Below are 27,735 nucleotides of genomic sequence, written 5' to 3'. Positions count from 1 at the left end.
GGACCTTTATATATAAAGTACATATACAATTGTGTAACACTCCATAAAAGTAGAGACAAACATGCAACTTTATATAATTTTTTCCCTCCATTATAAGTAGAACATTATTTTATGAGAAAATTACTAATGAAAAATATGGTTGATCGTTCATTACTGTACATCACATTCTCTCTCTTATCTTACGCTCTAACTAACTCTTGAGATGTGATTTTCTAACATATAAGGACTCAACAATATGTACCTCATTAATAAAAAAAATTTAATTAATTATTCAGATGAAAAGCTATACACTTCATCATCTTGATTGAAAATCTCAAGATTAAAATTATAAATTAATCTTTATATTTTCTTATATTTTAAAAACATTAAAAAATCCATAATAACTAAATTTTATCATTTTTATTGAATAAATATTTATGGGCACTAAATGTACGCACTTTAAGTAATAACATTTACAAATGCATCCTTATAAGAAGTGTACTATTTAGCTACTTATAGAAACTTTAGAATCATTATTTTCCTATAATAAAACTGAATAATCAAATAATATAAATTTTATTATAAGGCACTCTTCAATAATAAATCTAAGCCGCTGCATGCCATTCATATCTTATCCCAAGGGCACATATATATCCCTGACCTACATGACCACATACCTAAAATTTTTATGGAATTATTCATATCAAAATACAAGCAATGACACGTGTCAGTGATCCAAGCAGATAAGCTTATACACCAGCCAGCTCTATATCACACACTCAGACCCACGCTCATTGCCACATAAAATTCCTCAAATCAGGATGCATATATATACATAATCATCTCATCTTAATTATAATATTAATTCCTTCCTCCAGCTTTCTGCAAGCTCAATTCCCCCTCCTTCCATGGCGGCCTCCAAGAGAGTGTTCATCTTCGGCAAGGGAAAGAGCGAAGGGAACAAAAACATGAACTCCTTGGTGATCATTTTCAGACCTTACTGATGATCAGCAATGGAAACCAAAGTATCAATTATTAATATGTTTGGGTTGTGGTTGTGCAGCTGGGTGGCAAAGGCGCGAATTTGGCAGAGATGGCGAGCATAGGACTGTCAGTTCCTCCAGGCCTGACAGTATCGACTGAAGCCTGTAAGGAATATGAAGAGAAAGGGAAGAAGCTTCCGGATGGGCTCTGGGAGGAGATAATGGAGGGATTGAAATATGTTCAGGAGGACGTGGGGAGAAGCTTGGGAGATCCTTCTAATCCACTTCTGCTCTCCGTTCGATCCGGTGCTGCTGTATGTCCCCTGCCTAATCTCTCTAATTTCTTAATCTTATGATTATTATATATTCTTTTTTAAACGGATTTGGAATGAAATAGATATCGATGCCCGGGATGATGGATACGGTGCTGAACTTGGGATTGAATGATGAAGTGGTGGAGGGGCTGGCTCGCAAAAGCGACCCCCGATTTGCGTACGACTCCTACCGACGCTTCCTTGACATGTTTGGGAATGTGGTCCGTGTTGCGCTCGCTCTTTCAGTTTTGCTTTTTATTTAAATTTATGTGGTGTTAATGCTATCCTTACAATCTTATTATTGTTTTTTTTTTTTATTAATTTTCAGTTTGGGTTTGATTCATTTGTGGGGTTTAGAAAAGTTAAGATCTATGTTGGATGAAATAGAAATGTAATTTATTATTTTGTTTATATTTATTTAATTGAAAACTCTTAAAACTATTTTTCAAACATATCTCACAAATTGATGCATGCTATTAGCCTGCTGCAGTCGGTTGTCACAAGTCATCATCACTACCAGCCGCCCACCCTCCAACAATCATTGCCCATGAACTATTGTTTGTCACTGCGGCCTTACGTCGACTACTCCACATCTTTAATTTGTAGCGTAATGATTGAAAACAAATTAAAGAATCTCAATGTATTGGATTTAAATGCTTATCGGCCATTAAAAAGAAAAAAAAAATTATTTTACTTTAAATCAAGTAAAAAAAAAAAAAAACTAATATATATTTTCTTATGATTAATATATTTTTCTTCATTACAAAAAATCATCCAGATGGGTAATTTGTAAATATAATTGTTTCGAATGGTCGGTAGGTAATTATCCCTGCATTTAAATTACATTGCATCCTTCTTTATTATTTTCCTAAGCAAATCAAAAGAGGCTCATGAAACACTTATGTGTGGATGATGAAGGTGATGGACATTCCCCATTCACGATTTGAAGAGAAGCTTGAAGCACTGAAGGCGTCGAAAGGAGTGAGCCTCGACACACAGCTCTCCGCCTCCGATCTCAAGGAATTGGTTTCTGAATACAAGAAAGTTTATGTCGAGATCAAAGGAGAGGATTTCCCTGCAGGTACACGTAGATGTTAGCATATGTATCTTTAGATCCAACCCTAAAACCTGTAGAAAATGAAACCCTTTCACTTTTGATGTTTTTTTTTTTAATGCGCTTAGAAATCCTTTTTGGTTCCGATTTAAGCGGGATTTGACATAAGCTCTTCCAAAATAAGATGTGTGATTTCAGGCATTGGTTTGCAGATCCAAAAAAGCAGCTGCATTTGGCGATTTTGGCGGTGTTTAATTCATGGGACAGTCCAAGAGCAGTCAAGTATCGGAGCATTAACAATATCAAAGGGTTGAAAGGAACTGCTGTGAATATCCAATGCATGGTGTTTGGCAACATGGGCAACACTTCTGGTACTGGTGTGCTTTTCACAAGGAATCCAAGCACTGGGGAGAATAAGCTTTATGGAGAGTTTCTCATTAATGCTCAGGTTTGGTGCTATTTTTACCTGTATATACTTTTTTCTTAAAGATGCATTTTAAATAAAGGGATTTACCTTCGAAGTTTTCTTTTGTCACTGGAAGAGATTCGGAGCCATTATTTTTGTGTTGGAAGATGATAGGAAATGCAGCAACTGTTAACAAGAATCGGAAATACCTACGTGTCTGATAGCACATGCATGTAGTATTTAAAGTTCATATAAATGATATATTTCTTAAACGATTCTAGCTTTTGATAGTTAATGAGCTTTTTTATAGCTACTAATAATGAAAAGAAAACATATTTCTGCTGGTGTGATCGTTGTAGTATGTCCAGTGGTCTGCTAAGTTATGCACCATGTAATAAAAGTAGCAAACTTCAGAATGATTGAGGGATTGTATGTGTTAGATTTGAGATTAGAGAGAAATTATGTTATTGAGCAGTAAAAGGGTATAAATACATGATACAAGGGTATAGGAAATGAAAGATATCATACCAAAATCTTTCTTAATAACACCCAAATAAAAAAGAAAGACATAAAATAGGAAATGCATATAAAAAGAAATAACAAAAAAGACAACATAATAAATAGAAAAATCTTCTAATATCTTCTAATAAAATCTTCTGATATCTTCTAATTAATACCCCCTTAAGTTGAAGCATAGATGTTAATCATGCTCAACTTGGATTTGAAGTTGTCAAATAACTGCCGAAAAAGGTTATTTGTTAGGATATCTGCGAGTTGACCACTGGATGAGCCAAATGAAAAAACAATTTTCTCAGAATCTAGCTTCTCCTTGATGACGTAATGGTCAATTTCTACATGCTTGGTGTGATTATGTTGAAATAGATTATGAGTGATGCTAATTGCAGCTTTATTATCACAAAACATTTGTAAAGGAATAGAGTCCAACATACGTAATTCATGGAATATGATGCGTATCTAGAGAACTTCACAGATTTCCAAGAACATGAAGCGAAAATAGGCTTCTATACTGCTCTGGGCAACCACCAACTGTTTCTTGCTTTTCTAGGTGACAAAGTTTCTCCACACGAACGAGCAATACCCCGAGATAGAGAGCCGATCATGGATGGACCCGACTCAATCAATGTCAATATAAACTGCAATAGAACGAGAAGAGTGGTGCGAGAATAACAAGTCTAAGCCCGGTGTGCATTTTAAATAATGAAAAATCTTGTGGATATTTGTGAGATGGTGCTCATAGGGGTCATGCATGAACTGACTTACAATATCTACCGCATGACAAATATCGAGGTTCATATGAACGAGATAAATGAGTTTCATCACAAGGTGTTGGTTGTGTGTCTTGTTCACAAGAACAACATTGGAAACATTAGCCAATTTCTTATTGGGGTCTATTGGAACATTTACTGATTTGTAAAGTAGAATGTTGGTCTCTGTCAATAGGTCCACACATATTTACGCTGGGAAAGGCAAATGCCCCAACATGACCGGGCAACTTCCATTCTTAAGAAGTATCGAAGAGACCTCAAGTCATTTATTCCAAAGGATTTGGCGAGGATGCCTTTAAGAGATTATAAGACTAGTATTTCATTACCTGTGAGCACAACATTGTCGACATAGACTATAAGGATGACAATTTGACCACTAGAAGAATACCTAAAGAAGAGAATATGATATGATTGGGCCTGAGAGAACCCATGTCCCACTACCACCTACGGGAAATTGCCTAACTAAGCTTGAGGGGATTGCTTCAATATGTAGAGAGACTTCCTCAGTCAACACACTTGTCCTCACTAAGAAGTAGAGTCAAAGCTTGGAGGTAGAGACATGTACACCTCGTTTGTGAGATCGTCGTTAAGGAAAACATTATTGACATTTAGTTGGAGTAAGAGCCAATCCAAATTCATACCAAGGGATAACAGGACTTGAAATGATATTCAGTTTTGCAACTGGAGAAAATGTATCCTCATAGTCAACTTCATAGGTTTGTGAGTAACATATGGAGATCAATCACACTTTATTGCGTTCATAGGTTCCATCGGAGTTAAATTTAGTGTTGAAGATTCACCGACAATCAACTACTTTCTTTTCTCGAGGAAGATCAACAACATCCTATGTATGATTTAGACGAAGGACATTCATCTCATCCATTACAGCAACCTTCCAGGAAGGGTTCGCCAACGTTTCCTCAATAGTAGATGGATCCGTCAAAGAAGTGACAAATGGTTTGTAGGTTGGTGATAAGCGGTGGAATGATATATATTTTGCCGTGGAATAAAGAGAACAAGCTTGATTCTGCACCTCAATGATAGAACTCACCTCCTCATTCGAAGCAGGAGTAATCTTCGCAAGTGTAGTGTCGGGGATGTTGGCCGGGCAGATTCTAAGTCTAGTAAAGAGGCAGCGGGCTTAAGTGTAGGGGTATTGTGACTGGTTTCAACCGAAGTTTTGATGCGCCAAGTATAGACACAAAGAGTGGGTGGAAGAAATGTTGGTTTGATGGATGGTGGATTAAGAGGGACAGATGGTTCCTCAGGAACAGTGACTAGAGGAGTAAGTGGCATATTCAACACAGTCAGAAAAGAAGTAGCATAGAAAAAAAATCTAGCTCCCCCTCACTTGAGGCAGTGTTGGGGAAGTAGGGAACACTTTCAAAGAAGGAGCCATCGACACTCACATAGAGTTTGTTTGTGATACGATCAAGACATCAAAAGCCTCTTTGAGTGACAAAATATCCGATGAAGATACATTTGATTGATCAGGATGAAATTTCATACGAGTTGGGGCAGTGTTCCGAACAAATGTTATGCACCCAAATATTTGGAGTCTAAAGTGGAGAGCCAATTGGTAGGAAAACAAGATCTCAAAACTGCTAACGAGGTCCGAAACTTAAGAATTTTTGTGGGGACTCTATTGATGATATATGTGTCGGTAAGTATGACATCATTCCAAAACCGTTTCGGGACATTCGATTGAAGTATAATGGAACGAGCAACATCAAGAAGGTGTCCACTTTTTCATTCGGCTATCTTATTTTGTTGAGATGTTTCTGTATGAGCTGTGATAAAGAATGTCCTCACTTATCAAAAAATCCCCTAATATAAAATTAAAAAAAAAATTCACGGTCGTTGTCAATTCGAAGGACTTGAATTGATGTTTTGAATTGGATCAAAATGAAGGAATGAAATTTTTTTAAGGTGATAGCTTCAGATTTGTCTTTTAAAATATAGACTCATATCATTCGGGTGTGATCATCAATTAAGGAAAGGAACCGTCATTTATTAGTGTAGCTAGACATTTGAGTGGGTCTTACAAGTCACCATGAATTAGTGAAAAAGGAACAAAAGAAGGGTAACAGTGTGGTGAATGTAGAACTAGATGATGTTTAATTAACTGACAAATCTCACATTTGAAACTAGTTAAATTTTTATTAGAAACATCAAATGATACAACTATTTTAAATATTGAAAACTATGGTGACTCAAAGGACAGTGTAAAAGCATAAGAGGACATTCAGTGGACTGGGAAAGAGTAAAACTCCTGGATTGAGTGACCTCATCAACCCCACTTTTCCCTTGAAAAAAATAAAGTACGTTTATCCACTTTGCAATTCCAATCATCCTCCCTGAACGACGATCCTGAAAGACACAAACATCAGGAGAAAAATGAACAACACAATCAATGTCATATTTCAACTTACTGATTGATAATAGGTTACACTTTAAAGAAGACACATGAAACACAGATTCTAAAGTTAGGTTTGCTGGTAGAACAACAGACCCTTTACCAACAATGAAACTACGGGAGCCGTCAACAATTTTAATGGCATCTCACCCAAAGCACGGCGAATATGTCGACAAAGCTTGAGAACATTCAATCATATGGTCCATAGCACCTGAATAAAAAAAAATCCACGGATTAGAATAAAAAACAGTGACTATCATCGAAATTTTACCTTGATAAACTTGGGAGGTAGACAGACCGGAAGAGAATTGACTAGATCCAAGTAGTTTGATCAAGTGCTCCATCTGACTCTTAATAGAGTCAGGTGGTTCTGGGATGTTATGAGTGGGAGCTGGCTGTACTGTCATGGCTTCTGAGATCATAGCGAGACCCTTAGCAGCGGAGGATTTGACTGAAGGTTTATTTGCCGGTTTCCTGTGAAGTATCCAAGACTTGTCACGAGTATGATTGGGTTTGTGACGGTAACCACAAGTAGAGTGATTTGCCCATGATGACGTGGAGGGTCGAGCACTATTAGAGACCAAGGCGAACATTTGGCTCAAGGAGTGGTAGTGCTGAGCATGACAAGTCTCTGACTTACTTTGCGGCACACCTCGGTGAATGCAACACGAGTTGAAGGAAGGGGATCCGAACCAAGAATACGACCTCGGACTTCGTCGAGATCCTTGATTAGACTTGCCAAGAATTGAAACACGATCCTTTTCCACAATTTTCTGGTAGATGCAAAGATCAACCAGAGGGTCTCACGTGTAGTCGCAGTAGAGATTGCATTCCATCGATAAGTCCACCAAGTCATTGTAGTATTGGGTCACAGTCCTTGATCCTTGTTTTGCCTCGTAAATCTTGTTAGAAATCTCATAAAGTTGGCCCGAGTTTCCTACGTCCGAGTAGGTATCCCGAACTGCCGTCCACAGTGCACTTGCAGGCGGAAGAAACAACTACGAATGATCAATCTTAGTCTCCATGGAATTGATTAGCCAAGACATGACTATGGAATTCTGCACTTCTCACGCTCCATACGTTGGGTCAGTTTTTTGAGGTTCAAGAATCATCCCTGTGAGATAGATGAACTTTCCGCGCTCTTTGATGAACAATGACACGACTTGAGACCATTGGAGAAAATTAGAGTCTTTAAGTTTATGGGTAGTGATCAAGAAGTTCATGTGGTTTTTCGGCCTCCGGTTTGTGGAGGATTGAAGTTGGTGTTGATCCTCCAGTGGACTCAAGTACACCGTCGGAAGGAAGCTCAGTGGTTGAGTAGTCTGCCATGATTTTGATTGAGCCAAAGGTGACGTTGAGTTGCCGAGACATAGGAAGGCTCCGGCTGTATAACTAAGAATCAACTACGGTGGTTCATGCAAGGGATAGATATGGCCTCAGGGAGGAGTTTCGGCAACCCCGGAGGGAGACCAGGCCTGCTGGAGGAAGGTCCGATAGTTGGAAGGTTCTTCTCGAGGAAGATCAGGTTGCCTGTAGAGAAAACCGGCTAGCTAGAGGAAGATCCGAAGGCTGGAGGTAGATCCGGGCCCCTAGAGGGAGATTCAGTGGGGGAGAGCTGGCTGGAGGCCGAATGCAGGCGGCCAGTGGCGGAATCCTTGCAGGGAAAGGCCTGCAGGTGACCGACAGCTAGGGAAGAATCCTGACGACAGCTAGGGTTAGAATCATGGCTTTGATACCATATTAGATTTGAGAATAGAGTGAAATTATCTTATTGAGCAGCAAAAATGTCATAAATACATGCTACAAGAGTATAGGAAAGAAAAGATATAATACACAAATCTTTCCTAATAACATCCAAAAGATAAAAAGAACGGGTGTAAACTAGGAAGTACATATAAAAGAAATAACAAGACAAGATAATAAATAGAAAAATCTTGTAATATCTTCTAATAGTATGCAATATAAAATTGTTTATGCAACGAGAAGATTATCATAAGTGCTTTAGCTACAGTTGGGATTCAAGGGGTATTTGAGATTGAAGTCGTCAAAGTAAAAAAGGCTATGATGTACCCAATCCATGAAGCTCCCCACTAATGTAAACCTTACCTTTACATTTGGAGGTTTATGAATTGAACTTGTGGTCTCCAGGATGGATACTTAATCACTGTTCTCCAAAGTATAAATTAGATATTTCAAGTTCTTAAAGCTAAGTTATATAACTCCTACTTCTATGCATCACATCTAAGTTCTCTTGTCGTTGTAGTTGTTTTTTCTTAATTAAATTCTATATATTTCTGCATCTCCTGCAGGGGTGTTTTATTTACTATTGGAAAATTGTGGGCTTGTAACAGGGAGAAGATGTAGTTGCTGGAATTAGGACACCAGAGGATTTGGACGCCATGAAACTCCGCTTGCCAGAAGCCTACAATGAACTTGTAGAGAATTGCAGCATTCTAGAGAAGCACTATAAAGATATGATGGTAAAAAATTTGTTGTGTACAGCAGATCAATTTTATTATCCCCTAACATGTGAAGCTCTGCTGTTACTTTTACACTTTGGAATGCGTTTTCATCCAGGAAAAAAAAATGTTAAAAAATAAGTAATGGAAAGGTAAACTAACTTCTTTACTCTCACACGATTGCAGGACATTGAATTCACCGTTCAAGAAAATAGGCTGTGGATGCTGCAGTGTCGAACAGGGAAGCGCACTGGCAAAGGTGCTGTGAAAATTGCCGTGGATATGGTTAGGGAAGGCCTTGTTGATACTGACTCTGCTATCAAGATGGTAGAACCAGGGCATCTAGACCAACTTCTCCATCCACAGGTACACTGACAAGAAGGAAACCATTCCATCAACTCCTTATGGAGTTATAATTTCCTTCTTCCCTGTTGCATCATGAAAATATTGCTTTTCCTCATTTTTTGTTCTTGCAGTTTGAGAATCCATCCGCATACAAGGACAAAGTCATTGCCACTGGCTTGCCTGCATCACCTGGTGCTGCAGTTGGCCAGGTAGTGTTTACTGCTGAAGATGCTGAGGAATGGCATGCAGAAGGGAAGAGTGCTATTCTGGTAATTCCTTCATCCTGAACGGCTCAATCTTAATTTCACTATCTTCTAAATCGTTCATTCCAATGCATGCTTCTAGCTGGCCTGTTACTGCATGCTTAGGGTGCAACGAGGTTTCGGGTATGACTTCCTATTAATATTTTGTTGCATTGCAACCTTCTCTTAGGCTGTTTTTGCAGTGTTAATGTTTATGTTTCTCCGGGTTTACTTTTAAACAATTAGGGCTGTCAAAATAGCTCGTTGTTCGCAAACAACTTGTATTTGACTCGTTAAGTAGTTTGTGTTTGATTTTTTTGTTAAACAAACAAATAGAACACAACAACAACAACAACAACAACAACAACATAATCCCACTACGTGGGGTCGGCTACATGAATCCTTTTTCTCCATTGCATCCTATTTAGTGTCATATTATCGTTTAGTTCTAATAAATTAAGATCATTTTTTATACAATAAGCCCCAGTTTTCTTAGGTCTATATATATATATATATAATTGATATAATTGATGAGTATTATTTTTAAATAATTTAATTGATTATAACGCTACAAAGATTTATAGTCAATTAAAATTATTAATTAAAAAAAGTAGAATAAAAATATATTAAATTCTATTTATATAAATATTTTAATATAAATAATAAGATTTAAATCTCACACATCCTTAAAATCCTACAACTGCATGAGCGTGACTAGAGTTGTCAAAACAGCTCGTTTTTCACAAACAACTTCGACGTGCTAACCAAATGAGCCGAAAATAAATACATTTTTTGCGCTCAATATATAAATGAGTCAAACATGAACAATGATATTTTTTAACTAGCCGAACACAAGCCGAGCTTGTTTACACCCCTATAAACAATGTTAAGGCTGTTATATGGGACTTGACCAAAGAATCTCAAAATATTTTTGTATTCACAAGAAGAGTAAATACATGTAGTCATGGCTATTTTGTTTTCACTTTGTATTTTTCTGTATTTTTTTTTCAGTTTTCATAAAAGTAGCATATTTCATATGTTATGAAAGAATTGGAAACACAAATAATCCTTTACTTGGGCTATCCTTAAATTTTGATTTGCATAATGATAATACTTGGGAAATGATAATACAATATGTAACATACTACATTATACCATAGAAGCAAATGAACAGTTGGTAACTGAAATAATTTTTTGAAACATGTGAAATCATGGTTTTAGTTGTATATTAGGATTCAAAAGGAACATCATAAGGTCAATGATATAACATGGGTAGTTTTGTGGAAAAAATTGGATGGAGTATGTTTAACTCTTTTTGAAACACACAACAAGAACAAATGCATTTATAAAGCCCACACTAATAGTGGGGATAAACCTAATGATGATGATGAGTAGTGGAGCACCCCCTCTATGGATGGAGAAAATATTACATCGGGACTTCTAACGCAATTTGCATTCGGAGTCCAATGGTGGGGCACCACATGTCAAGTGGGCCCCACCGCAATATACTGGCATTGGTCATTGTTAAAAACGGTAGAACCCACTTAAGACGTGGCGCCCCATCATTGAACTCCGAATGCATTCAGAGTCTTGTTGTAATATTTTCTTCTATGGATGTCTCTTGAAATTTTGTGAACGGGAATTTTTTGTATTTGTAAGCATTAAACAAGCGAGTTGAGTCAAGCCTATGTTTTGCACTTATTTTATCCTTTAAAATCAAAATAAAACAATTTACTCCAGAGCAAGTTTTCTCATATTTTTAATGACCAGGTGTAGGCTCATTTGATTGCTTGATGTTTCACTTGCGATTATGCTTTTTAAATCCATGATTTGGCTAGATATAATTATACACTAACTTTGATTTCAAATTTAAGAACCTTCTCAAAACCATGATTTTTAAAAGCAGACTGAATCTACTAATCTGAACTGGTTCTTAGGCCGATTCAATTAAGGTCCAAAAAATTTTACTTTTATATAGAATCAATCAAGTTTTGGTTGTTGAACTCGTGAATTGGTTTTGATTTTTGATGAACCACTAAGTTCTTATAATGTTATTTTTTTTGCTTTGTAATTTTAATCAAATGACTAGAAATAGAAGATTTAGATAAAAATGTAGAAGATAGTTAAAATATTATATTTCAAAATTTTAATTTGGAATTTTATTCGTGCCATGAATTAGAACATTGTATATTAAATTGATAAACATATTTTTATTGTATCATTGTTACAACATTTAAATCATATTAAAATTATTTAAATTTTTATTATGTCATTGATTCAATCTCTAGTTAACCTCAATGATAGAACTCACCTCCTCCTTACGATTCATGTTTGTTCTGATTTTCAAAATCTTGCTCAAAACTCTCTCAAAATGAGCATCCCCTAAACGTCATAGTCATGCTAACTCTTCAAGTATTATATTTGAAAATCTTATGTATGTCCTCGACGGGTTTGAAATGAAAAAGTTACTAAAAGAAATGTATCAAGCACAACATATACTGAATCATGCAGTTAAACCTGGGGCCACATTATAGTGAGATTAAGCTCACTAAGATCCACCGATGAGTTATAGTAAGTCTTAGGACCCTTTACTAAATACAATTAGATTTGTATTGCCATATAAGTTTGATTATTTGTTTTTATTTTGCAAGGTACGGGCAGAAACCAGTCCAGAGGATGTGGGGGGCATGCATGCAGCTGCTGGAATTTTGACTGCCAGAGGGGGCATGACTTCTCATGCAGCCGTTGTGGCTCGCGGCTGGGGGAAATGTTGTATTTCCGGCTGCTCTGATATTCGTATCAATGATTCACAGAAGGTAATATGGCATGTTTCCGCTTATATAAATCTGTTTTAGATTTTTTAGTGGCCGGAATCTGAATTTGAACTGAAAATTTTGAAAGCAATGCAAACACCCTTTACACACATATACATGCATGCCCATTGTATGAAATTCCCACCAATACAAGATTTGGGGATGCGATGATCTACAATGCCTCACTCTTACTTCTCTAAGAGGAGATTAGGCAAATTAGCAACTTCAATCTTTCTCTCTAAAAATTGGAAACAAATTGTGTGCAATGGATTTAAAGTAGTACAGGCCTGAATCGTACTATTGGTGCAGATTTTGTTTTAAACTTTATTGAGGGTTGTTTCAAGTGCAGTGCAATGAAAATTTATTGGATCTTCGAAATGATAGCTCAGATTTTGTTTCTTTTTTTTTTTTTAATTCTAAGACATACGTGATATGTGCATCTCCTGTAGTTTAGATCTGGACTTGCACATCATTTATAATTCATGTGTTTTATTTAACTTCGGTTTCTTATTTCTCATTTGCCTGTTAGATTATTGTTGTTGGAGACAAGGTGATACACGAAGGTGACTGGCTATCTTTAAACGGATCAACTGGAGAAGTAATATTAGGAAAGCAACCACTAGCTCCCCCAGCTCTTAGTGGAGATTTAGGGACATTCATGTCTTGGGTTGATGCGAAGAGGAAACTTAAGGTATCATCGAACTTTGGATTAGATTATAATTTCTATGATTGAATTGGTAATGAAATAGAACTTTTTAGAATGAACTATGCCTAAAAAAACTTTATTCACTTGTTTCTCAAGTTAGTGAAGTTGAAGTTCAGTGGCAGCGTTGTAAAAGGGTCCTTTATTTCATTTTTTTTGCTAAACCCTAAAATGCCAGGCTTTTACCTGTTCCAATAATAATAATAATAATAATAAATACTAGAATGATGAAGAGAATTTGATTTGGAGCTGACCAATGGAACCGAGTACTATGGCTAGCATCTGCTCAATTTTCAAGTCTCTTTGATTAACTATGCTTTTTAACTTATTGAATTTATTAAGATATGATAAAGTAATTATATGTAAATGTACATTTACTACATAAAAACTAATGCATGCACTTGCATAGCAGCAGATGAAGTGGTCTACATTTTTTTTCATCTGTTCGCTCGAATTGAAAGATTTTAAAATAGGCTATAATATCTTATTCACTTTCTAGACAAAGAATTGGATTCAGGTGAAACAGGCACCAGAATTGAGGATGTAGCCGATGGAGCTAATACAAAATTCCCTCAATTGCAAATAATATGTGACTGTATGTTCAACTTGAAATATGTCTGCTTTTTGGTTCTTAACAGTAAAAACCGACACCCCTGAGTACAGTCTTTCCAATAATCCGCCACTTAATCACTCCTTGGACCATATGAATACATCTAATGGATTGGTTGGATTCTTTATCCATTTTTTGTGAAGTTATGAAATTTTCATGACCATTAATTTTCTTCTAGGTTATGGCAAATGCAGACACACCTGGAGATGCAGAGACAGCTCGAAACAATGGTGCCCAGGGAATTGGACTGTGTAGAACGGAGCATATGGTAAATTGAAAAGAACCAATGTTTGAAGGACCTCTCTCAGAAGTTCTGACATAGACCTTTACATACACCTTTTTTCTGCTAATGCATGATTGATTTTCAGTTCTTTGCTTCTGATGAAAGAATAAGGGCTGTAAGGCAGATGATAATGGCAGTGACCCCTCAGCTGAGGCAAAAAGCATTGGACCTGCTTTTGCCTTATCAAAGATCTGATTTTGAAGGCATTTTCCGAGCTATGGATGGTAATTTCATCCTCATGAGATTGATTTTTGCTTGAAACTGATTTAAGCAATATTTTGTATCATACTTGCATGATTGTAAGCATTCCATTATAATTAACTTCAGCCATTCTGAATAAAAATTACAAATTTGTATTGATAAGCTAGGCACTTGATTTTTTTCTTTAGTTTTGTAAGAATTTTGAATATTTTTGGCCAGAGCATGAGTTATTTTATGAATTTCTTTTTCTTATGATAACTTATTAACAGAATTGCATCATCACTATTTCTTCCTGGAAATGTTCAAAGAATGGCAGGTTCAATTAATAACTTGTATGCATTCTTTGAAATTTCAGGACTTCCTGTGACAATTCGACTGTTGGATCCTCCACTTCATGAGTTTCTGCCAGAAGGTAACATTGAGGACATTGTGAAAGAATTGACATTGCAAACTGGCATGCCGGAAGATGAGATTGTCTCCAGAGTTGAAAAACTTTCTGAAGTGAATCCCATGCTCGGTTTTCGTGGATGCAGGTTAGAGAGTTAGCATATCGCTTTGGTATACTTTTCATCATTATCTAGCCGACAATCAATAAATTATTTGAATCCTTGAATGGATTTATTTGATTTTGTTTGTACTACTAGTCATTTAAGGAGCTATGATTATGTTGGCTGGTTTGGATGGACTGCACTAGACATGATTCTGGTTGGCTTTCTATTCTTTGTATAAGCTAGTACCCAAGCCAGTTGAACTTTAAGCTTCTATGTGTACCTCATAAAGCCATCGTTAACATAACAATAAGAAATGCACTAAAAAATCATCTAGATTTTATGCTTTTGAGAAGGTTTTGTTCATAGGTTCTATTCTTCTTTCCTGGCCCAACTAACAGGACCAAGTATTGAGTCTAAATAGAGGACAATTTCTCTCTCACACAATCATTAAACCCTTCAAAGGCCCTGCATTGGAAGAAGGTTTGATTTTTGGGTGTATTTTCAACTTAAAATGAGTTATCTAAAGCATATTTATAATTTTTTGTCTATGGCGCTTTGCTGATAAATCTCTTATAGAACAAAATTAGAACAATACTATTACCCTTTTACACATATGAAGTATAAAAATAAATACAAAATAACAGAATATATTTCATTCACTCATATAGAAGAGTTGGAGAAGCTAGGTGTATTCACAGTATGAACAAATGATCAATCTTCCTTGAGTTTATGGAAAGTTAAATTTGTGCCATAGAAACTCTGAGCTCCATTCAAATTTAGAGGTGAGTAGATTAAATGCCCAAATGTTTATAAAGATCAAGCTAGCTGTATAATTACACACCAGCACGAGGCAGCTTGGGCTTAGTTGGATCATGAAAAATGTGTTCTACAAGAATGGTATTCTCGTGAGGGTGACTCAGTTATTTGTTGAAACTTGGCTAGGGTGGGTTATCACTATATCCTATTCGACCAAAGTTAAAAAAGCTAAAGAGTTTGGCTTGAATAGCAGATTTCTATATTCAAGCGGTGAGTTCCTTTCTTTATGCAGGCTTGGTTGATGAGATAAATGATTTTGACATTCATAGAACTAGAACTATGCCTTTGGTGTCCATGACATCTATGTATAGCCTGTGGACTAACATTTCAATTTCTATTTTGTTCCTATAATATCAACAGTGGTATGTTTAGATTGTGAGCGATCATTTATTATCTCGATTGGATCTAAAAGTTCAGTAGAACAGAAATGTTTCTGTGCAATATAGTATTGTAAAATAATCTCCTTTAATTTATGTGGGATTTTTAAAATTGTTTGACACAATCTTATTTTTGGCCTTTCAAAGCTCAATATTTGTAATTCTCTTTTTGGGGGCACATTTTATAAGAATAACAATAAGTTTTTCTAATTGTCTGTAGAGTAAAATTGTTTTTCAACTTCCACAATTGATGGATCTAGAAGTTTAGTGGAACAGAAATGTTCCAGTGCAATAGAATATTGTAAAATAATATCCTTTAATTTATGTGGGCTTTTTAAAATTGTTTGATACAATCTTATTATTGGAATCTCAATATTCACAATAAACTTTTCTGATTGTCTGTCGAGTAAAAATAAGGTTTTCCAACGCTAATTCAAATCTTACTGAATCAAATTGAGTAATATCAATTGCAGCCTAACGTTTATCTCACATTATGTAATTTTACTCTCTTTTATCTGTTTGTTGTCGAAGTCTCCAGTAATTCTTAGCATTTTCGTAGATTGTTCATATTTTTTTGTTTGATTAATAGCTTTATAAGCATTGCATGTTATTCTGAATGCGATATGGCTACCAGGCTTGGGATATCATATCCTGAGTTGACTGAAATGCAAGCACGTGCAATCTTTGAAGCTGCCATCTCCATGAGCAATCAAGGTGTCAAAGTTTTTCCAGAAATAATGGTTCCACTTGTTGGAACACCTCAGGTATGAACTATTTTTTATTTTTAGTTATCCAATGAACACTAACCTACGGGATTATCATGACTCTGAAATGTAGAGTTGTGGTTTCAAAGAACCATATTGTTACCTTTGGAAAAGGCAGTTGAATAGGAAATGATAATCTTGAGGAAGAATGAAATTAATATTTGCTGATGATCTTAGTAGTTTGTTTAGACTGACGTTGTCATTGATTTTGATTATTGTTTATGTATTGAGATTGTTCTAATGGAAACAAAACTCTCAATTTTATTTCTTTTACATAACCAACTATAAATCTGAATCCTTACACAAACATTTCATGATTTTCTGAATAAATCTGTGTTGATGTGTACATTAACCTCCTGGACTTTGCACTGATTGAAGCTTCATGCACGTATATTCTTTATATATTTTGATGGCCACATAGAGTTGCATACACCATTTAACTGTGTAAGTTCTGTTCTCGGAAAGTACAATTGCAAGAGAAATGACAATTATGAGAATGGAAAGAATTATCTGCAAGAAAAAGCAGACCAAAAAGCATGTGAGATTTAAGTAAGTGGTTTAGCAAAGTTCGCATCCAAATCCACACAAAGATGTTGATTCCAGTAGATCAGAGATGAATAGAAGATGCATCTATTTGCTGCTCGAATGTTTCTCACTTTTATCATATAAGTGTTCTGCCCTTTTTGATTCTCTCTTTTATTATCTCTCCACCAACTCTACTGTGTTTTTTGCCAACCAATCAACAAAGAATTTTTTATGACAAGGATCAACGGAACTATTAAACTTCAATTATTCCTCTAGGTCACTGGCCACCTCTCTCTGCTTTCATCTCTACACCATACTGAACGAAGTGAGAGAATGAGAGATGCCATTAACACTATACAACCATCTCCTCATATAATGCTTAGAGATGGTAAGTAATGAACTTCTAGAGTTCAGGTTGATGGCACTAGGAGTTAGGTAATACAATTGTAAATGTTAGAACTTTAAGAATGCATGAAAATCACAGTTTTTGCATGCAGTAGTTTTTAGCGACATCTTAGTAACTTTCCACTTGGAGACTAAATTTCAATCTCTATGTGACACCCTCTCTCAATCTTTCATAAGGGTTGACTGGGATTTGACAGTTTCTCAACTCATCAGTGGTAGATTTGTCATCTTTATCATCTCCTTCCATTGTTTTCTTGTAACTTCTTGATTCTAAAATATCATCTGATCTTCAATGCCCCCTGTCCTTCAGAAGTACCCATTTGGCATAAATTTTAAATTTTATCAATCAATGCACCCCCAAAATTATTAAAAGTAATATATTTAACAATTGTTTTTACAATTCTTCTGTTTGATATCATGTACATGGTGTCCTCCTTATTTCACATGTTCTCACATACACCTTTAGTTATTGGTCAAGTTATAGCACAGAAGGATGAGGCGTAACTTCTTTAGCACATTGCCTGTATGCATGAAAAGGGTCCACTTCAGGCTAAGAATGTGCCTCACATTGTAAAACATCCACATTTTCCAATTACAAAACTTCATCCAGACGCACCAGCAGAACTGGTTTTGTGAGAAGAGTTATATTTTGATGAGTTTGATTTATGCGATGTGTTTTAAGTTAGACTTATGTGACATCACATTCGTTGGTCATTGTTTTCACCCTTTGATCGAATCAATTGTTTGGTTTTTTTTAAAAGCAATTTCATCAGTCTAATCACGTCAACATGAATCATTTCAAGAAACAAGTGATATTTATGCGACCTTTATTACGATCAAGACACTTTGATTTGACATTGCACGATTTTGTATTCAACTATCGTTATGGACTGGATTTCATTTTAGTCCGACCTGTTTTGCATTAGGAAATATATGCGTAGGTTATCAATGATCATGAGAATGAGAAAGTAATTATGGCCACACTCAATGTTCATTAGGAAACAAATCACTTTGCATGAAACAGCTCAAACTACTAATCTCCAATCACTCCACTAGCCACTGGTTCAACCTTTGACTCTACACTTGGCTGAATGAAGGAGAAGAATGAGTGATGCCCATTAATTTCATCCAGCAATATTCTTATATGAAGCTTAGAGTTGGTAAGTATTTATAGAGATTAGATGGATGGCATCAGTTGCATGGATTAGATAGGGTTTTTAGAAATCCATGAAAGATACATGTAACAAATGCATGCGCTAAGATTTGACTTGACACTTAAAGTTGATCATGAAATTATCTTTAAATTTCAATAGTTATTACTCTGAAGTAGTTCAAGAACTGCATTTGCATTGATCTCTCCTTTTTTTTAATGCTGTCTTAAACGCAGCTTATTGCAATATCTTCTTTCTATCTATTAATTTTCAGCGTTTGACTACTAATTACTAGCAAATTTCCCATTCTTTTAGATATCTTTCAAGAGGAATGGAACTTAGACATACATTTAGTACTGTCAAGGAAGATGTTATGCATATATTTTAACAACGTTGCATGGTGGATCCTACTTTTTTTTATATCTGGCAGGAATTGGGCCATCAAGTGAGTTTAATACAAAAAATAGCTGAAGAAGTCTTCAGCACAATGAATGCTAAAGTAAGCTACAAGGTGGGAACGATGATTGAAATCCCTAGAGCTGCCCTGGTAGCAGATGAGGTAAAGTATTAAGTTGAACTCATCGTTTAATCTGAAAGTGATGAACAAAATTTCTATATATTATTGTGTATAAAATTTCTTTGTAAACATTCTATACACAACAATACATAGCACCAAATTGTATTACGCAGGTCGAAAGCAACTTCTATGTGCTTTTCACACAGTAATTTATCCAATATGTAGGTGATTTTTTTTTGGGTTAACATGAAATACATCATCCTTTTATTATTGTTATATTATGAACTTTATTGACAGATTGCAGAGTATGCAGACTTCTTCTCTTTTGGAACTAATGACCTAACACAAATGACTTTCGGCTATAGCAGAGATGATGTTGGGAAGTTTTTACCAATTTATCTGTCAAAGGGCATGCTCCAACATGATCCATTTGAGGTGAGAATAAGATGGCAGCATTAATAATTAGGTGTCCCATAAAATGTGTTATATTAATAAATCTAAATTCTTCGTGCCAAAATTTATAGTATAATTTTTTTGATATATTGAGAATGTTCTGCTGCAGTAATATACTTTTTATCAAAAGCTCAGCTTGGGTGCTGCATTTTTAGCTTCACAATGGTTGCTTTTTTTTATGTTATTATTTCTACCTTCCCTTCTAAATACTTTCCTCAATAGGTTCTTGACCAGAAAGGAGTTGGGCAGCTTGTCAAGTTGGGTACTGAAAGAGGTCGAAAGGCTAGGCCTGACCTAAAGGTGAGCCAATTCTTTTTGGTGCATGTGGTTTAGTGAAGAGTTGCATTTTATATTGAGGAGTTAATCGTGCAATGAAATAGGTTGGAATATGTGGTGAGCATGGCGGAGAACCTTCTTCAATTTCCTTTTTCGCAGAAGTTGGACTTGACTATGTATCATGCTCGCCATTCAGGTCAAATTTTAGTTTATTTTATTTTATTTTTGCTTTTAGTTAAGAATAATGCTGGTCATGACCTCACGGAGATGACCATTTCTTTTCAAATGTTGATGTTGTGGAAAGTGTAGTACCTTCTTCCACTAATCAAAGCTATGATTGGTTTGTCTTAGAAGACCAAATGCTGTTAAGCTTTTGTTGCACTAGTTTTGATTACAATAGAAGTATGGGCGGAGAATTGAAAGAACCATCTAGTAAACCAATAGCCTTCTTTCAATAATAGGTTATACTAACTTTAGGGTTCTCATTTTATTTTATTTTTAAACTAAGGGCTTATTTGGGATCACTTTTGTTTTTTGTTTTTGTTTTGTTTTTTATTTTAAAAACTTATTTGTTTAGTGTATTTTTAGGTGTTATTATCTTTTGTTTGTAAAAACAACTGAGCTTATTTTTAAAAATACTAAAAACATCTAAAAGTTATTTTGAGTATTTTTAAAAACAGCTAAACATGTTATATCATATCAAACATGTTTTATTTTAGATCAAAACATAACACATAATAGAAAAAAAATCAAAAGCAATCCCATATGACCCTAAAGGTTTGATGATAGAAGGAACTACTTAGACTTGATAGACTATAGAGACTATAGTGATGAACTTGGGGGAATACTTTAATTCATAATCAAGGCTAGAATTGGTGGAGCTTTACTGAGATGGAGTTATCTCTTGAAGATGGGATGCTCCTTTTCTTCTTGGATCTCCCTTGATACTGAGAGACTAAGAGAGAGAGAGAGAGAGTTGAAATTTGTAATGCTAGACATAGGTTTGAAAAACTATAGAAAGAGAGAAAAATAAAGAGCAAAGTAGAACAATCTAATTATTAAATGATTACTTGAATGAATGATAATTTTGTTTTTTTATAGTCCACAAGGAGCCAATAGAAATATTTTAAAAATCTAATAAAAATGACTACCTGACAAATAATTGAATTATAGCATATGATAACTACTCTTATTAACTAACTTTCAAAATCCTAAAATTAAGAGATTAATTTTTAACATTTAAAAAATTCCCCCTTGTGAATCTTGTTTGGCAAGTCATGAGGCTAGGCATTGAAGTGATTTGCGGAAAAGAGTTTTATTTTCTTGATTTATGCATTCATCCTCCCCTTTTGAGTTTTGATTGGAGATAATTTTTACTCATTCAAATATTATTCTCTAAATTGATTGAATTAATTATAGATTGTCTTTTTAAATCTAATCGCTTTGATATCATTAATATAATTTAATTCATAATCAATAAATATAATTAATTTCCTAAACAAATAATGATACTATATAATCTTTGATTAGTCTACTTTTATCACAATTAAATAATTAATTATTAGATGCTTGATTAATTAGTTTATTCCATTTTATTATAATTATTAATATTAATGAAAATAAAAATAAATAATAATATACTATTATTATTATTATTATTACAACTCCTTTTATTATTATATTACCTGAAAAAGATACATGGTTTAACTGGGATGACTTATATTGTATGCCCATTGAAAAGAGATGCCCAAAGCAGCAATTATAATGTTGATCAGGCTTCTAAGATTTTCTTTTCACCATTTGAGAAGATTCCTACTATAGGGTTGTAAATGAACTAATGCACTCGATGACAATTTGAACTCAACTCAATTAAGACCCGACCATGTTCGTTCAAATTAGTAAAGAAACAAGCTTAAACCTTAAACGAACTGAACGTGTACATAGTCAAACTTGTTCGTTTATGTTCACGAATAAACTCGTTTGTAGTTTAACAAATAACTTGTTAAATGCTCGATAATAAACTTGATAATAACTCGTATTATATATATGATATATTATTTAAATAAAATTTAATTAGTTTGAATTTATTTAATTATAAATTTAATAGTAATATATTATTACATCAATAATATTTTTAGTTTAATTATTAATTATAGTTTTATTTTATTAATAAGTGAATGATAATTTAGAATAAAATATTTGCAGTTAAAGAGTGTCATAAAAGATTCTCTTTTATAAATTTTTTATAACCTTGAATGAAATGAGTTCATTTTTATGATCATCATACTGCAATTACGAACAATATTATTGTGGATTGTCTTATTGTTATTATTTTCTTATTAATATGATTAAATAAATGATTATCCCTATAACTTTTAGGATCATTTTAGTTCTTCCACTTATAAATTTTGAATCAGTATAGTCCTATCAATAAGAATTATGTAATTAATTAGTAAAATTCAAATATTTTAGATTTCATAATCAACAAATTAGTAACTGCGATTAAAATTGTAAAATTATTTATTAAATTATTTATATGAAAATCTATATTCTCATTTGAATTTTTAACTCGTTTATTAGCTCATTTGAATACTCATTTAGTTGTCGTAAAAAAATTAAGCAAATCAAGCTTGAACAATATATGAAAGCTTGACACATGCTATAATTATACCAAGCCAAGTCCAAACAATGATATACTCAACTCCGCGTGGCTCAATTACAGCCCTACCTACTATAGGATTTATTACAACCTTCTACATGAAAGACCCAGATGCATAAAAACATGTTTGATGTCATTTGATGATGAATGTCATAAGATCATTGACCTAAGTGCTAAGTTATAAAATCATGTGCATGCTCCCTAGGTTTAACACAATGAAAGCAGAGGGTGGTCTTTCATGCTGATCATGATATGATTGATTTTATTTTATTTTAGCTATTTAATACTTTTGCAGAACACGTTTTGTAACTATTGGAATTTGATTCAAAGGCACACTGACTTGGCTATTTATTTTCCTTCAATAGCTTGATTCTACTATGTTGGGGATTTAGATGGGATTGCGGGGGTATTTTTAAAAGTGTGCGATTGATATGATAGATAACTGTGAACTTTAGAGAATAGAGCCACATAATATTATTGATATGAGGAGGGGTATTTAAACCCAATTACAATTAGACATAATAACGGAAAGAAAATAAAATAGAATAAAACAACTAGAAAAAAATAAAAATAAAATAAAACAAAATAGGAAATATATAATGAGGAAATAAAAGTAAATAATAAGTAATAACGGCTAGAGATTGTCGTTATAAATCTAATACTTCCCCTCAAGTTGAAGCATAGATGTCTGTTATGTTCAACTTAAATTTGAAGTTATCGAATAAAAAACAAGGAACATTCTTGGTGAGAATGTCCGCTAGTTGACCACTGGAGTGTATATATGGAACACAATTTTCTCGGACTCAATCTTTTTCTTAATGAAGTGTTTGTCAATCTCCAAATGTTTGGTACGACTATGCTGAATTGAATTGTGAGCAATGTTGATTATGGTCTTATTATCACATAATAGTTGCAACTGGACGGAGGTTGACATACGAAGTTCGCGGAGCATGATGCGTAACCAAAAGGCTTCACAAATTTTCAATGACATGGACCGGAATTCAGCTTCAGCACTGTTTCGGGCAACCACATAATATGTTTGTTTTTCCACATGACAAGATTACCTCATACAATAATGTGAAACGTCGACCCAAGCAAAACAGAATAAGTAATAACGGCTAGGGATTGTTGTTATAAATCTAATAAATATGATAAATGAAGCATCATAAGAGTATAAAAAATCCCCATTTCCAAGGATTTGCTGTATCCCAAGTCTTTTGAGGGAAAGAGGATCAACATAAATCACATTATAAACCATAGTATTGAGCTAGACTATTATAGCAATCACTCTTTCACAGATATATCACATACCCATATTTTAATTATTGCATCGCTATGTAGTAAGTTACATTTGGCTCCCAGTCATGTATGGCATCCTCAATGATTATATTACATATTAATTATCTCAGTGCTTGATCATGAGATACTACGGCTTAGGGGCATGTTTTCACAAATTTTCAAAATTTTGTATTAGTTATCAGCCCTTGATTTGCCTCTATTGCCTAATGTGCTACATTACATAGTGTATTATAAATTCTTTAGTGTTTTCATTGTACAGTTCAAATTCTATAAGATTGACTTTTGAAGTGAAGTGGCTTAAGGTATTTTTGTAAGTGCAGGGTGCCAATTGCGAGGCTAGCAGCAGCTCAGGTGGCTGTCTCGAAGTAGTTCAACCGCTGTACATGAACTTCAAAATAAACAGCATCTATCATCCATCTATAGGAATTGGTGTATATATCATTGGGATGCCTCTGTGAACTATGGACTCTAATGCTTTTTGGCTCTAAGAAGCATTGTGCTTTTGTTTGTATGCCTTTTTGTGTTTTCGGTCGTGTTTGGTATGATTGTAGCTGTTTGCAACATTGTTTATTATTTTTCAAAATTATTATTGTGGGCATTACAATTCGCCGCCCCCGTCCTAAGCAGCTTTTTATTGTTGTTATATTATTTTAATAAATCTGATTGTAAAAGAAATTATTTATACCCAGAAGACCTGAAATTAATAGCCCATCTTGCCCGACACTCCAATATCAAGTGATTTGGTTCCCTGTGAAACCCAAATAGAATATTTCCAAGTCTATTAGGGAGTGAGGTTTCAGGCAATATGTATTCCTCTAACCTTAAACCACTCCATGGACCATTTAAGGGGAAGGTTTAACTCATCAATTAGTGGGGATTACAAATCCCTTCTTTTGAGTCGAGTGAAAATCCTTTGATATTCATATTTTAATATTTTATGGTAATCACAGCACTCATCTTTATCAAATGAATTTACCTGATCGAAGCTTATTAAAATGTGCTGAAGCTGAGACGGAACAGTTGAGCCCCAGATTGCCTAGAGGTGACGAGTAATATGTCAGAATATTGCAGCATCAGAGCTAGGGAGTAGATGGACGGGTTTCACTTGCAAAATATCTCATCTTCAGGTTTCAAAGTCGCTGAGCTAAGCAAAGTCGTATAGCATTAGCCTAGCTCAAGCATGGCTGAATTACAGCTAAGTATTAGCGCATATTGATCATAATTTAAATTTCTTTTTGATAATAGTCCGCATTTTATTAAAAATTAGCGGCATTTACATACATACCACATAATTCTTATGTATCTACACATTTAACACCTAAATGCATATTTACATACACAACACTAATTTTTAATATCACATCAAAAGTACCACTACCACTAACTTTTTAAAAGTGAAATACAACTTCTCATGCATAGGATCATGAAAATAAAATGACATAATGTAAATGTCAAACTTTTGGTGTTAGATATGTAAATACAAATGAATTGTTGAATGTATGAAAATTTCCCTAAAAATTATTATTACTCTCTTAAAGATGTACAAAGTATCATAAAATGATAACTATAATTATAACAAATGCATGTACAGCGTTGCAAAATTTTCAAACAGTTTACAATCTTCAGCTGAAACAAGCTCCCTCAGTTACACCAGGTATTTGTAGAACATTACCGTTTTTTTTTTGTTATAATTATAACCCAGTTTGTAATCCAATTTCATGGACTCCATGATGTGCTGCTAAAGTTATTTTAAATCTAAATAATGTTCATTCAATATTTAATTGTTAAAAATCTCTTCTAGCCAATCTACTTGTTGGGCAACTCAACCTAGAAAACCAGAACATCCCTTTCTCAGGGCTGAAAAGTAAAACAAACCCTCAAGGATAAGACTCCTGGTCCAGATAAATTCAATACTAAAACTTTCTCCTAATGTTGGGAACATATTATATCTCAATTTCTTGCCAGTCCTTACTCATGTTTTGTCATGCTTCCCAACAAGATCAAACACTCTGCCATAGCTCTGATTCTTAAATAGCTTTGAGAGTAGAAACATATCCTTTCTTCTCAATCAATTGCCTCGAAGCACTTAGTAAATTTATCAATATCTCAAATATTCATTTATCTATCAAGCTATTTCAGTTTAAAAATGGTCTGAGGTTCGCGTGATCAGTAATGCATAGTTCAAATGATAATCATAGTGAGAATATGACTACATTCAAAAGTCTTTTGCTCCTATCTGTTTAACCTTTGAGAATATGACTACATCATTCAAAAGTCTTTTACTTGAATGCTATTCTGAAAGGGGAATTTCAACTTGTCTCCTGCAAGAATATTTCTACTAGTCTGTTGACCTCGCTTTCAGTCGAGGTGCAGTTTTCCCCTCAGTAGCCTAAGATCCAGTTGTAGGACATTTCTGTCGACTACTACTAGAAAACTAGTGGATGAGCCCCCCCGTTAGCAATTCTAAACTTTTCTTCGCTCGACTTGACGTTCCATATAGTAGTTTTGACCGCTATTGCTTAGCAGGTAAGGCTACTCCGAAGGAACTCAGAGAGTATTTCTATAGGACTGTCGGCCTTAGGATTGACTGTACTCGTTGATTTGGCGGCGCCGTCCTCTGCACCGTCCTGTTTGATTGAACTCATACTGGAATTTTGATAGGATTCGGACCGCGACGCGTTTTTGACCCGATCGACGACGAGGTTGCCCGAACGACTCCGAATGACGAAATGGATTGTGCCGATGCGTCCAGAACATCGATTTTGCCTAAGAGAAGACGTTCGTTTCATTGCGACGGCGCGTCTTGGGGAAAATACATATTTAAATATTATTTATAATAAATAATATTTTATTATTATTATTATTGTAATTAATAACTTATATTAAAAATCCTTAACCTAATTTCATTTTCCCCTCTCCCGTTTCTTCCTCTCGCGCTCGTGAACCTCTGCTCTAGCCGCGGTTCGCTCGGTTTTGCCTAGCCCACTCCTTCGTGTCGTTGGCACGCGAGACAATCTCCTAGACGACCCATCCCCTTATCATTGCCGAGGATCCTATCCTCTGCGAGGATTTTATCCTCTGTTCTCGACTCTCCTTGCCGCAAAGCGTGGCCTCTGCGAGACTATCCTTTTGACCCGATGTATTATGAGGTTTTTTCATCTATTCTTATTTAGCATGAGATATTGGAGAGTTTATTTGGTCTTTCATGCATGTTTGGGGGCTCGGTTTTGGCTTCTTATGGCTCTTCCTTGCTTAAAATACATGTTATGAGAAGATTTACTTAATTCAACAAGTCTTGTAACTTATTTTGGTGGTTGGGTTTAGCACCTCGGGAGGGATCACTTTGCTTTAACCTGTATCACTTTGTTTAAACTTCTAGTTGAAGTTGTTTCATGCTTGGGAATATTTAAGTTGGGGGTTTAAATATACTCTCTATATTGTTGCTCTTGTTTAAGACATATGTTGGCTCTATATCTTGATGTTTCAGAAAGCATGTGAACTGGTCCTTCGATACTAAATGGATCGGTTTCACCTTGAAGTAGCCGGAACTTTAATTTCTATTAAAGCTTGAGTTTATATCGATGCTTGGGTCCTATTTTAGCCCTGCTAGGCTAGGTTTTGGCTTGATTTGGGAGCTCGGTTTGCTTGTCTTAGCTCCTACCCGAGAGCCTGTTGTAGTGTTCATTCCTACCCCTGCTCAATAGCTGTGGAAGGGTTCAATTCTATTTGCCTTGGCCCCTGCTAGGCTCGGTTTTGGCTTGTGTTGACTCAGTTTTGGCATTTTATGATCATATTTGACTTAAAAGCGCATAATGTGAAGGAACTTATTTTGATTTGGAAAAGTTCCATAGCTATCCTCATCCGAAATATATGGTGGCATTGCATTTTTATGTCTTGAAGGCATGGAA

General features: G+C 34.9%; 1 protein-coding gene across 1 annotated transcript; it reads left to right on the top strand.

The window, feature by feature from the left end:
- Positions 1-830: 830 nt before the first annotated feature.
- On the top strand, positions 831-24,431 carry LOC110023679 (pyruvate, phosphate dikinase 1, chloroplastic). Its single transcript, XM_020723246.1, has 19 exons — positions 831-959; positions 1,043-1,276; positions 1,360-1,497; positions 2,195-2,357; positions 2,543-2,778; positions 8,790-8,918; positions 9,084-9,263; positions 9,374-9,511; positions 12,136-12,300; positions 12,827-12,988; positions 13,789-13,878; positions 13,979-14,117; positions 14,450-14,627; positions 16,413-16,542; positions 19,054-19,182; positions 19,438-19,575; positions 19,816-19,893; positions 19,974-20,065; positions 24,148-24,431. Exons 1-19 carry the CDS (start codon positions 888-890, stop codon positions 24,194-24,196), a joined length of 2,640 nt encoding a protein of 879 aa, XP_020578905.1. The 5' UTR covers positions 831-887; the 3' UTR covers positions 24,197-24,431.
- The last annotated feature ends 3,304 nt before the right edge of the window (positions 24,432-27,735 follow it).

The sequence above is a fragment of the Phalaenopsis equestris genome, unplaced genomic scaffold, assembly GCF_001263595.1.
Source record: "Phalaenopsis equestris unplaced genomic scaffold, ASM126359v1 Scaffold000002, whole genome shotgun sequence".
NCBI lineage: Eukaryota > Viridiplantae > Streptophyta > Magnoliopsida > Asparagales > Orchidaceae > Phalaenopsis > Phalaenopsis equestris.
Note: the sequence above shows the minus strand (reverse complement) of the source record. Positions and strands in the feature narration are given on the sequence as shown.

Bases quoted from the DNA above. Each gene is read 5' to 3' on its own strand.
- LOC110023679 (XM_020723246.1), top strand. From the start codon at position 888: ATGGCGGCCTCCAAGAGAGTGTTCATCTTCGGCAAGGGAAAGAGCGAA. The intron at 13,879-13,978 runs GTAAATTGAAAA...ATTGATTTTCAG, and splicing joins TGTGTAGAACGGAGCATATG to TTCTTTGCTTCTGATGAAAG. The intron at 19,183-19,437 runs GTAAAGTATTAA...CTTTATTGACAG, and splicing joins CTGCCCTGGTAGCAGATGAG to ATTGCAGAGTATGCAGACTT.